This window comes from Entelurus aequoreus, linkage group LG18 (assembly GCF_033978785.1).
Source record: "Entelurus aequoreus isolate RoL-2023_Sb linkage group LG18, RoL_Eaeq_v1.1, whole genome shotgun sequence".
Classification (NCBI taxonomy): domain Eukaryota; kingdom Metazoa; phylum Chordata; class Actinopteri; order Syngnathiformes; family Syngnathidae; genus Entelurus; species Entelurus aequoreus.
In genome coordinates, this window is record NC_084748.1 from 6,005,642 (window position 1) to 6,018,438 (window position 12,797).

Consider the following 12,797-nt stretch of genomic DNA (forward strand, 5'->3'; position numbering starts at 1 on the left):
CCGCATGTGGCCCCTGGGCCTTACTTTTACAGCCCTTTGAGACACTTGTGATTTAGGGGTCTATAAATAAACATTGATTGATTGATTGACTTTGCCCAGATCTGCTGTGTACTGTACTATATATATATATATATATAAGAAATAGTTGAATTTCAGTGAATTCTAGCTATAAATATACTCCTCCCCCCTTAACCCCGACCCCCGGCCCCGCCCACACCAATCTCCCGAATTCGGAGGTCTCAAGGTTGGCAAGTATGGGTGTGTCTCAGAATTTTAGAAAAAAATGTGCCTTGGCTCAGAAAAGGTTGAAAAACACTGTTCTAGAGTCCAGCAGTGAAAACAGTCCTTGGTGGGGGTGGGCGGAGTCTCTTCAGATTTTCTGAGCCCTGGTCAGGCAGCGCTTTTTTTCGCCATCTCCCGGATAGGAGGAAGAGGAGTCCTGATGATCATGCAAAATCATTTGCAACTGTCATAACAAGCATTAGAATAATAGTCTTTGTCTTCATGAGCATGTTTTTTTCCCCTCAACATTGTGTGGGCGTTTACAGGTGTTCCTGAACCTTCTGTGTGTGTGTGTAGTTGTCCTACTTCTAGACAGCAGTGAGCATGCGTGTGTTTCTTTGAGACACTGCCTTAGGAGAGCTCTGCGTGATTTTTTTTTTTTTCTTCCTCCCCACTGCCTGCAAACATCACATCCATCTCCGAGCCCGTGGAGTGTGTGCGTGTTGTCGTGCGTGTGTTTGTTTGCAGCGCTCACCCAGCAGCTCGGAGGAGCGTCCGACTGACGGCTTCCTCCTGCCCGCATCGTCCGCAGCAGACAAGTGTCAGCGCGCCTCGCAGGTACGCAGTGAACATTCCGACATCGTGCGTGTAAAATGTGACACGCAGCCTAGTTAGCTCGGCGTGCTAACTTCCTGCCCCCCCCACCCCCAACCCCCGGACATGTTAGCCTAGGCTAGCGCCTAGCATCGAGCTAGCTTAGCACGGATGGCTGCTTCTACGCGAAGCTACACGCTCTGCCAGGTGATTTTTGTTTTTGTATGTTCAAGTCTGCTTTTAAGTCCACAGAAACGTGTGTCGTGCTGGGCGCCGTCGTTGTTATTTGGCGCTCATTTTCTGTGCGGGAGTCGAGTGGCTAATGTCAACAGCTAGCTAGGTGCTAGCTCGTTTTAGCACGTCACGGCTGCGAGCTAACGTCACTCGCTGGGTCAAAAAGATTTTTCTAAAAGTGTCAAAATGCTCACCACATGGCGGAGTTATCTCAGCTTTCTCAAAGGGTCGCATTTTTTTTTTTTTTTTTTTTTGCCCATCTTGTGTCCGCCGAGACTTACCATTAAGTACAAATGACCCCAAAGTTGTTGTTTTTTTGCCCACCTTGTGCCCGCCTAGACTTACACTACCGTTCAAAAGTTTGGGGTCACCCAAACAATTTTGTGGAATAGCCTTCATTTCTAAGAACAAGAATAGACTGTCGAGTTTCAGATGAAAGTTCTCTTTTTCTGGCCATTTTGAGCGTTTAATTGACCCCACAAATGTGATGCTCCAGAAACTCAATCTGCTCAAAGGAAGGTCAGTTTTGTAGCTTCTGTAACGAGCTAAACTGTTTTCAGATGTGTGAACATGATTGCACAAGGGGTTTCTAATCATCAATTAGCCTTCTGAGCCAATGAGCAAACACATTGTACCATTAGAACACTGGAGTGATAGTTGCTGGAAATGGGCCTCTATACACCTATGTAGATATTGCACCAAAAAGCAGACATTTGCAGCTAGAATAGTCATTTACCACATTAGCAATGTATAGAGTGTATTTCTTTAAAGTTAAGACTAGTTTAAGGTTATCTTCATTGAAAAGTACAGTGCTTTTCCTTCAAAAATAAGGACATTTCAATGTGACCCCAAACTTTTGAACGGTAGTGTACATTAAGTAAAAATGACCCCAAAGTTTATTTATTTTTATTTTTTTTGCCCACCTTGTGTCCGCCAAGACTTACATTAAGTAAAAATGACCCCAAAGTTTTTTTTATTTTTTTGAAATTTTATAAACCTTTATTTATAAATTGCCACATTTACAAACAATTGAGAAATAATTATATTCAAAATAAGTACAAAAACAGCGCCAGGGGGTTGTAAACTCAATATCTATCCATCATCCATTTTCTACCGCTTGTCTCTTTCGGGGTCACGAAAGGGACCCCGCTGCATTCGGGCGGAAGGTGGGGTACACCCTGGACAAGTCGCCACCTCATCGCAGGCCGAGACTTACCATTAAGTAAAAATGACCCCAAAGTTGTTGGTTTTTTTGCCCACCTTGTGTCCGCTAAGACCATTAGGTAAAAATGACCCCAATGTTTTTTGTTTTTTTTTGTATTTTTTTTCCCCCCACCATTAAGTAAAAATGACCCCAAAGTTGTTGTTTTTTGCCCACCTTGTGTCCGCCGAGACTTACCATTAAGTAAAAATGACCCCAAAGTTTTTTTGTTTTGTTTTTTTGCCCACCATGTGTCCGCCAAGACTTACCATTAAGTAAAAATGACCCCAAAGTTTTTTTTATTTTTTTTTAAATTTTATAAACCTTTATTTATAAATTGCCACATTTACAAACAATTGAGAAATAATTGTATTCAAAATAAGTACAAAAACAGCGCCAGGGGGTTGTAAACTCAATATCCATCCATCATCCATTTTCTACCGCTTGTCCTGCATTCGGGCGGAAGGCGGGGTACACCCTGGACAAGTCGCCACCTCATCGCAGGCCGAGACTTACCATTAAGTAAAAATTACCCCAAAGTTTTTTTTTTTGTATTTTTTTTTTTCAGTCAATCAATCAATGTTTATTTATATAGCCCTAAATCACAAAAGTCTCAAAGGGCTGCACAAGCCACAACGACATCCTCGGCACAGAGCCCACACAAGGGACGTCGATGTGAATTACTATGAGAAACCTTGGAGAGGACCGCATATGTGGGTAACCCCCCCTCCTAAGTACAGTCCCTATTGGATCCACATAACAGTGAGAGTCCAGTCCATAGTGGGGCCAGCAGGAGACCATCCCGAGTTTTTTTTTGCCCACCTTGTGTCCGCCGAGACTTACCATTAAGTAAAAATGACCCCAAAGTTTTTTTGTTTTGTTTTTTTGCCCACCTTGTGTCCGCCAAGACTTACCATTAAGTAAAAATGACCCCAAAGTTTGTTTTATTTCCCACCTTGTGTCCGCCAAGACTTACTATTAAGTAAAAATGACCCCAAAGTTTTTTTGTTTTTTTTTGCCCACCTTGTGTCCGCCTAGACCAGGGGTCGGGAACCTTTTTGGCTGAGAGAGCCATGAAAGCCAAATATTTTAAAACGTATTTCCGTGAGAGCCATATAATATTTTTTTTAACACTGAATACAACTAAATGCTTGCATTTTTAAGTAAGACCAACATTTTTAGAGTATAATAAGTCTCTCATTCTTTTTAATAACATTGTTATTCTGAAGCTAATCAATAATAAATAAAATAGTTCTTACCGTTAATGCGACTTCTTGAACAGGTGCGGTAGAAAACGGATGGATGGATTAAAATGCATGAGAATGTTTTATATTTTGAACGTTATTTTTAACACTGTGATTACCAGCGGAATTATTCAGTACTTATCCTGTTAAGTAATGTCAGCTAAGATTTATCTGAGAGCCAGATGCAGTCATCAAAAGAGCCACATCTGGCTCTAGAGCCATAGGTTCCCTACCCCTGGCCTAGACTTACCATTAAGTAAAAATGACCCCAAAGTTTTTAGGTTTTTTTTGCCCACATTGTGTCCGCCGAGACTTACCATTAAGTAAAAATGACCCCGAAGTTTTTTGGTTTTTTTTGCCCACCTTGTGTCCGCCTAGACTTACCATTAAGTAAAAATGACCCCAAAGGTTTTTTTATTTTTATTTTTTTTGCCCACCTTGTGTCCGCCAAGACTTACCATTAAGTAAAAATGACCCCAAAGTTTTATTTATTTATTTATTTATTTTTTGCCCACCTTGTGTCCGCCGAGACTTACTATTAAGTAAAAATGACCCCAAAGTTTTTTGTTTTTTTTGCCCACCTCGTGTCCGCCAAGACTTACCATTAAGTAAAAATGACCCCAAAGTTTTATTTATTTTTATTTTTTTTGCCCACCTCGTGTCCGCCAAGACTTACCATTAAGTAAAAATGACCCCAAAGTTTTATTTATTTATTTATTTATTTTTTGCCCACCTTGTGTCCGCCGAGACTTACTATTAAGTAAAAATTACCCCCAAGTTTTTTTTTTTTTTTTTTGCCCACCTCTTGTCCGCCGAGACTTACCATTGAGTAAAAATTACCCCAAAGTTTTTTGTTTTTTTTTGCCCACCTTGTGTCTGCTGAGACTATCCATCCATCATCCATCCATTTTCGAGACTTACCATTAAGTAAAAATGACCCCAAAGTTTTTTTTGGTTTTTTTTGCCCACCTTGTGTCAGCCGAGACTTACCATTAAGTAAAAATGACCCCAAAGTTTTTTTTGTTTTGTTTTTTTTGCCCACCTTGTGTCTGCCGAGACTATCCATCCATCCATCCATCCATCCATTTTCGAGACTTACCATTAAGTAAAAATGACCCCAAAGTTTTTTTTTTGTTTTTTTTGCCTACCTTGTGTCCGCCGAGACTTATTATTAAGTAAAAATGACCCCAAAGTTTTGTTTTTTTTGCCCACCGTGTGTCTGCCGAGACTTACCATTAAGTAAAAATTACCCCAAAGTTTTTTGTTTTTTTTTGCCCACCTTGTTTTCTGCCGAGACTTACCATTAAGTAAAAATGACCCGTTTTTTTTTAAATTTATTTTTTATTTTTTTGCCCACCTTGTGTCCGCCGAGACTTACCATTAGGTAAAAATGACCCCAAAGTTTTTTTTTTGTTTTTTTTTGCCCACCTTGTGTCCGCCGAGACTTATTTTTAAGTAAAAATGACCCGTTTAAAAAAAATATATATATTTTTTTTCCCCACCTTGTGTCCGCTGAGACTTACCATCTATCCATCCATCCATTTTCGAGACTTACCATTAAGTAAAAATGACCCCAAAGTTTATTTATTCTGAATATTTTTTTGCCCACCTTGTTTCCGCAGAGACTTACCATTAAATAAAAATGACCCCAAAGTTTTTTTTTTTTTTTTTTTTGCCCACCTTGTGTCCGCCGAGACTTACCATCTATCCATCCATCCATTTTCGAGACTTACCATTAAGTAAAAATGACCCCAAAGTTGATTTATTCTTAATATTTTTTTGCCCACCTTGTTTCCGCCGAGACTTACCATTAAATAAAAATGACCCCAAAGTTTTTGTTTTTTTTGCGGCACCTGGCACTGTACAGTTCATCTAGGGAGGGGAGAGAGCAGCCAGTGATCTTCATGGCAGTTTTTATGACCCTCTGAATTGAGTTTCTCTCTGCCGCCGTGCAGCTGGCATACCATACACACATGTTGTGAAGTGTCACTGCTCCGTTTGCCACTAAAAGACCGTATCTGTCTTTTTTTTCAGTGAATTCCGGCAACTTCGACCATCCCGCTCAGAACGGCGGCGGCGGCTCTCCTCGCTCTCCACCCGCTGCAGTTTGACGGGCGTCGCCAGCCCCATGACTCTCTGAGGGGACACGGCCCCACCGTGGCCCATGCGCTCTACCCTTTTCCCTCCCTGTCCGCCTCGCCCCTCAAGCTGACGCAAAACCCCAGACACCTCCCTCCCCTCCCCCACCCCCACCCCCACCCCGTCCCCAGCGACTCGCCGCCGCCGGCCATGGCGCCCGGCACGGAGACGGTGCACTACATCCACCTGCACAACTCCAGCCAGTCAGTGCTGGAGGCCCTGCGCACGCAGCGGCGCGAGGGCCTCTTCTGCGACGTGACCGTGCGCATACATGATGCCTCGCTGCGGGCGCACGCCTGCGTCCTGGCGGCCGGCAGCCCTTTCTTCCAGGACAAGCTGCTGCTGGGCCACTCGGAGATCTCGGTGCCGCCGCTGGTGCCAGCGGAGACCGTGAAGCAGCTGGTGGACTTCATGTACAGCGGATCGCTGGTCGTGCTGCAGTCACAGGCGCTCTGCATCCTGACCGCCGCCAGCATCCTGCAGATCAAGACCGTCATCGACGAGTGCACTCAGATCATCTCGCAGAGGAAGGCGGCGGCGGGGGCGGCGAGTGCAGCTGCTGCCGCTGCTGCTGCTGCTGCGGCGGCGGCAGCTGCAGCCACAGGAGGGGGGATGCTTGGAGGAGTGCTCCCCAAACAAGAGGAGCGTGGCGGGGGCAAAGGAAGGGAAAGCAGTGGCAGCTGTTCAGGCGGAGGCGGCATGAGCGGGGGCTACCCAAACTTCTCTAACTTCATGGTGGACTGCGCAGCGGCCTTGGGCGGCAACATCAGTGTCAGCGAGAGCGGGCCCGGCCCGATGGAGCAAGCCAACAATCTAATGGAGCTGGGAGACATGGGCCCCGGGCCCCTGTGTGACGGCGACGGGCTGGGACCGGGAGCGGGGTCCATCCTGATGAAGCAGAGCCCCAGCTGCACTCAGGACGTCCGCTACAAGCTCCGGGATCTGTTGGCGCAGACGGCCAACGGCGCCGCCAGCACCGGCAGCCTCTCGGCGAGCTGCAGCTCCGGCGTGGGCAGCGTGGACAGCATCGGCAGGGACAGCCTGCGCGGCAACGCCACCGACCTCTCCGACGAGCTGGTGGGGATGGAGCGCTTCAGCGAGGAGGAGGACTTGGACGCCAGAGAGCGAGGGAGAGACGGCGGCGACCGAGACAGGGGGGCGAGCCACAGCCGCAAGCAGAGGCAGCCGCTTAGACTCCAGGTGGGAGGGGTGGATATGGAGATGAGTTGCCATGGTTACAGCTTTCAGAGCTGCATTGGTTTGCTTGTCTTTGCTTTTTGCACTGCATTGGCGTGCATGACTAACATGTCGGCACGCAATCACACAGAAGCTTCCTTACGCTCTGAAACCCTATGGACGCCTGCATGTTCGCTGTACGTCGATAAGCGTGTCGAAAAAGCTTCTCAAACACGCCGCCTATATTCTGCCGCCGTGTCGCCCGCTTTTGATCCCATCCCGCTGTTAAGACTGAGCCCTGTCGTCCCCTAGGTGCTGGGAGGAGGCGAAGGCGTGGTGGTGAAAGATGAAGGCGTTCAGGATGCCGACGGGACGGCCTTTGCCTTGGAGGACGGGAGACGGGACGGAGAGCAGGGCGGCCCCCAGGGACACATGGCGGGCTTCGGACAGGTGAGGTTATGATGGAAAAAGTGTGATGCCTTCGCATTTGATGAAAGATCATTTCATGTGAAAATATTGTCAGAAATAAGAGAAACATGTTGGAGAATCCTGTAGAGAGAATACAATTTACTAGGGGTGTAACGGTACACAAACATTTGGGTTCGATACGTACCTCGGTTTAGAGGTCACGGTCCGGTTCATTTTCGGTACAGTAAGAAAACAACAAAATATACATTTTTGGGTTATTTATTTACCAAATTTGCAAAATCTTCCACCAAAAATATTGTTCTTAGTGGAATATTTGATGTGAAGTAATCGGAACCTTGGATAGGTCAATAATTCATAGTAACATTGATTTTGATTCAATATTATGTTTTGAGCAATGACCGTTTGAAAGAAAAAAAAAACAGCTTTGTTTTATTAGGCAACATTGCAACTTTTTCTAAATTACATTTAACCTTTAAGCTTTTTTATTTCACTTTCGTTATGTTTTTGTTTATTTTAATAGTATTTTTAGAATGTGCCGTGGGCCTTTAAAACATTAACTGTGGGCCGCAAATGGCCTCCGGGGAACACTTTTGACACCCTTGCTATAGATAATAAAAAATTAAATGTGATAAATCTATGGATAAAAAGCAGAGCCTGGCGACGCATGCGCGTTTATCATAACTCTCTCTCTCTCTCTCTCTGTCTCTGCCCCTCCCTCACCAATGCTGCTGCATGCACAATTTGTTTTGTTTTTAACCCCTTCTTAACCCTGAACGTACATTGAAAATACACGCAACCCTAACTCAAAATGCCGGACATTTGAGGCATTTAAGAAACTCCGCCCTGACAGCTCCGCAAAAGAGGACATGTCTGGTGAAAAGAGGACGTATGGTCAGTCTATCGTAGCCCGTTAGCTGCTAGCATGCCGTGTGTTGGGCCTCGGTGTGCATTGTTTACACAACGTGCGTTACGCTACTTAATATGTCCGTGTGGAAACTTGTTCGGTACACCTCCGAACCGGAACCCCCGTACCGAAACGGTTCAATACAAATACACATACCGTTACACCCCTACAATTTAGTGATCTTTGTTTTACCCAATTATTCAAATATTGCTGACTCCTTTTAAAATCTCTCAATCATACTCTAAATATAGATAGATGTGCACTGTGCATTATTTTGTAAATACAGGGTTTTCCCTACATGTAATCGATCTGCCACGGCAAAATAAAAGTCGCCACACCTTTTAAAAATTAATGAAAACATTGGATTATTTTTTTCAAGACAGCAGGCGTTCTTCAGGGCTGACTCAGTGCTCGAGTGCTGAAAATAGCCTTGCCAAAGGTAAAGGGCTGTTCAGTATTCTGTACTGACGATACTGAAAAGCAGGTATTGGTGTACTTTTTGTGTGTTGGTATTTTATGGACAGAATTTGTAGGCACAGTCAAGGCGTTGAGGGGATCCGGTTTGGTGGCTGCAGGATTAGGTGTCTGCTTTTTGCAGATGATGTGGTCCAGATGGCTTCATCTGGCCAGGATCTTCAGCTCTCACTGGATCGGTTCACAGCCGAGTGTGAAGCGACTGGGATGAGAATCAGCACCTCCAAGTCTGAGTCCATGGTTCTCGCCCGGAAAAGGGTGGACTGCCATCTCCGGGTTGGGGAGGAGATCTTGCCCCCAAGTGGAGGAGTTCAAGTACCTTGGAGTCTTGTTCACGAGTGAGGGAAGAGTGGATCGTGAGATCGACAGGCGGATCGGTGCGGCGTCTTCAGTAATGCGGACGCTGTATCGATCCGTTGTGGTGAAGAAGGAGCTGAGCCGGAAGGCAAAGCTCTCAATTTACCGGTCGATCTACGTTCCCATCCTCACCTATGGTCATGAGCTTTGGGTTATGACCGAAAGGACAAGATCACGGGTACAAGCGGCCGAAATGCGTTTCCTCTGCCGGGTGGCGGGGCTCTCCCTTAGAGATAGGGTGAGAAGCTTTGTCATCTGGTGGGAGCTCAAAGTAAAGCTGCTGCTCCTCCACATCGAGAGGAGCCAGATGAGGTGGTTCGGGCATCTGGTCAGGATGCCACCCGAACGCCTCCCTAGGGAGGTGTTTGGGGCACGTCCAACCGGTAGGAGGCCACAGGGAAGACCCAGGACACGTTGGGAAGACTATGTCTCCCGGCTGGCCTGGAAACACCTCGGGATCCCCCGGGAAGAGCTGGAGGAAGTGGCTGGGGAGAGGGAAGTCTGAGCTTCCCTGCTTAGGCTGCTGCCCCCGCGACCCGACCTCGGATAAGTGGATGAAAATGGATGGATGGTATCAACTTAGTGTCGAAGTATGGATAGTTTTGACGACCCAATTTTGAGTACATTTTAACATGTTTCCCAGTGTGAACGTCGTCATGCAAACACATGACTAAGTACAAGTACTGTACACACGTGCACTAATTGAGACACAGCAAATATGTAGACCGGATCCAAATGTGTCCCTTCAAAGAATCCTCACGTTGGGCTAGGAGAGGATTGGGGAACCTGTTGGACGGTGTGGTCGAGGCTCGAGACAAACATGACCCCTCCGAAGCCTCAAACATGCTGCCAAGCCTTTTGGAATCAACACCTTGGGAACATTAAACTGTGAGTGCTTGATTCTCCCTCAAGCACCAGATAAGGACGCGCAAACAGGATTGTGGTCATGAAAGGCTTTGGAGCCTGACTGTCATGTGACAAAAACACATTGAAAGCAACAAGAAAAGCCTGGGGGCAAAGACAAAACATTAAAGAAAGAACCTGTATGACCAGGAACAGTGTTGATGCTCAAGGGCAGCTCCTTCCCAGCCGCCATGTCAACACGCTACTCCAAATTGAAGAAGTCCTTATGTTGTTTTTCTTCATCAATTTTTACACATCAGAGGGGGTACCTTTTACATTTGAACTCAGACGGCGCTAGGGGTGTAACGATACGTGTATTTGTATTGAACTGTTTCAGTTCGGAGGTGTACCGAACGAGTTTCCACACGGACATATTAAGTAGCGTAACGCATGTTGTGTAAACAATGCATACCGAGGCACAACACACTGCATGCTAGCAGCTAACGGGCTACGATAAACTGACCATACGTCCTCTTTCCACCGGACATGTCCTCTTTTGCGGAGCTGTCAGGGCGGAGTTTCTTAAATGCCTCAAATGTCGGGCATTTTGAGTTAGGGTTGCGTGTATTTTCAATGTACGTTCAGGGTTAAGAAGGGGTTAAAATCAAAACAAATTGTGCGCGCAGCAGCATTGGTGAGGGAGGGGCAGAGACCGAGAGAGTTATGATAAACGCGCATGCGTCGCCAGGCTCTGCTTTTTATCCATAGATTTATCACATTTAATTTTTTATTATCTATAGCAGGGGTGTCAAAAGTGTGCCATTTGCGGCCCACAGTTAATGTTTTAAAGGCCCACGGCACATTCTAAAAACACTATTAAAATAAACAAAAACATAACAAAAGTGAAATAAAATATCTTAAAGGTGAAATGTAATTTAGAAAAAGTTGCAATATTGACTAATAAAACAAAGCTGGTTTTTTTTTCTTTCAAACTGTCTTTGCTCAAAACATAATATTGAATCAAAATCAATGTTATTATGAATTATTGACCTATCCAAGGTTCCGATTACTTCACATCAAATATTCCACTAAGAAAAATATTTTTGCTGGAAGATTTTGCAAATTTGGTAAATAAATAACCCAAAAATGTATATTTTGTTGTTTTCTTACTGTACCGAAAATGAACCGAACCGTGACCTCTAAACCGAGGTACGTACAAAACCGAAATTTTTGTGTACCGTTACACCCCTACCATTTAGTGGTCAATTGTACGGAAAATGTACTGTACTGTGCAATCTACTAATAAAAGTTTCAATCAATCAATGTACTTACCAAAAAAAGGTGAAATAATTGAAAACATGTCTTACATTCTAGTTTCTTTAAAATAGCCACTCTCTGCATTCTCTCGATGAGCTTCGAGCACACCTGTGAAGTGAAAACCATTGTAGGTGACTACCTCTTGAAGCTCATCGAGAGAATGCAGAGAGTGTGCAAAACAGTAATCAGAGCAAAGGGTGGCTATTTTGAAGAAACTAGAATACAAAACATGTTTTCAGGGATTTCACCTTGTTTTGTTAAGTACTTAACTCCACAGGCCCTGCGATGAGGTGGAGACTTGTCCAGGGTTAACACCGCCTTCCGCCCGAATGCAGCTGAGATAGGCTCCAGCACCCCCTGCTACCCCAAAAGGGACAAGCGGTAGAAAATGGATGGATGGATGGACATAACTCCACATGTGTTCAGTCATAGTTTTGATGTGACAATCTACAATGTAAATAGTCATGAAAATAAAGAGAATGCATTGAATGAGGAGAAGGTGTGTCCAAACTTTTGGCCTATACTGTATATACCACCACCACTATATACCTGTATATTGTTTCTTTACATGTAGTGCCAAATTTACCAAGAAAAAGTGCAAATTTCGGTACCCTTCCCTGCTTAAAGCGATATGTTTCTTGAAGCTCCACTCACATGAGCGGTCACTGAAGACGATACTGGAATTTCTAGGGCGCACACGATGAAATTGACAGCTCCGTGCCGCCAGACGCGCGTGACAGCATCATCAGGCGCTTCTCACGACTTGTAAATGACACCTGATGCTTTCGGCAGCAATGTCGCCCGACTGGTCCGACCGCGGCGCCTCTCCAACGTGTGGAAATTGCATATGTTAGAAATGAGGGTTGTGGTCCGTCCTCACCGGTTTCCTGCTAATTAAAGGAAGCCTGCATGACATGTTTTTAGTGTGTTGAGTTGTGCTGCAAGGTTTCAGACGAGGCAACAAAGTGCTGCGCTCATGGAGGTAAGCGTCCAGGGGGTCTCTGCTTCTCACGCCGGACAGGACGCCCGGGAGCAAACAGGACCTTGAATACGGACTTTGTGTCTTGCAGGACTTCTACGACGACCAAGGAGTGTTCACCGAGAGTTTCTGGCCGCAGAGCGAGCCTCCTCAGGCCATGGCCTTTAACCCCAGAGGACGGGGCAACAAGCCTCTGACTCCGCCCCCGACCTCGCAGTCCATCAACAACCAGGTCTGTGTTTTTCACCACTACATACCTTTCAAGTCACTTCAACTGCCGTACCCAAAAATAAGTGAAGCCCTGAATAGTAAGATGAAACAAGAGCAGATTACATGAACTGTTTGTCTCTGTGCCTCCACCGGTACAAAAAAAAGTATTTATAAAGACTTTCATTTCGTTCCTCAGCTTCTTTTCCAGTACCCAGTGAGCCAGTCGCAGCCGCCGCCATTCTACGTGAGCGGGCACATGGGGGGGATGGACACCATGGCGGGGACGGAACCTAGCCAACAGGTTCCGCCCCCGGCTCCCATGACGCCGGTGCCGACCCCCACCAACACCGCCGCCCTCTCTTCGGGCCCCTCCCCTTCCACCCAAGGATCCGAGACCTCGTTTGACTGCACGCACTGTGGCAAATCGTTACGTTCCAGGAAGAACTACAGCAAGCACATGTTCATCCACTCCGG

The 12,797-nt window shown here is 45.8% G+C and overlaps 1 protein-coding gene across 1 annotated transcript in view; it reads left to right on the forward strand.

Annotated features, from left to right (window-relative positions):
- The first annotated feature begins 283 nt into the window (after positions 1 to 283).
- The window catches only part of LOC133633737 (zinc finger and BTB domain-containing protein 45-like), a 17,147-nt gene continuing 4,633 nt past the window's right edge, over positions 284 to 12,797 (forward strand). Inside the window, exons 1-5 of the mRNA XM_062026398.1 lie at positions 284 to 840; positions 5,530 to 6,834; positions 7,123 to 7,260; positions 12,205 to 12,345; positions 12,520 to 12,796. Coding sequence (XP_061882382.1) covers positions 5,785 to 6,834; positions 7,123 to 7,260; positions 12,205 to 12,345; positions 12,520 to 12,796 — 1,606 coding nt within the window. The 5' untranslated portion in view covers positions 284 to 840; positions 5,530 to 5,784. The remainder of the gene's footprint in view (positions 841 to 5,529; positions 6,835 to 7,122; positions 7,261 to 12,204; positions 12,346 to 12,519; position 12,797) is intronic.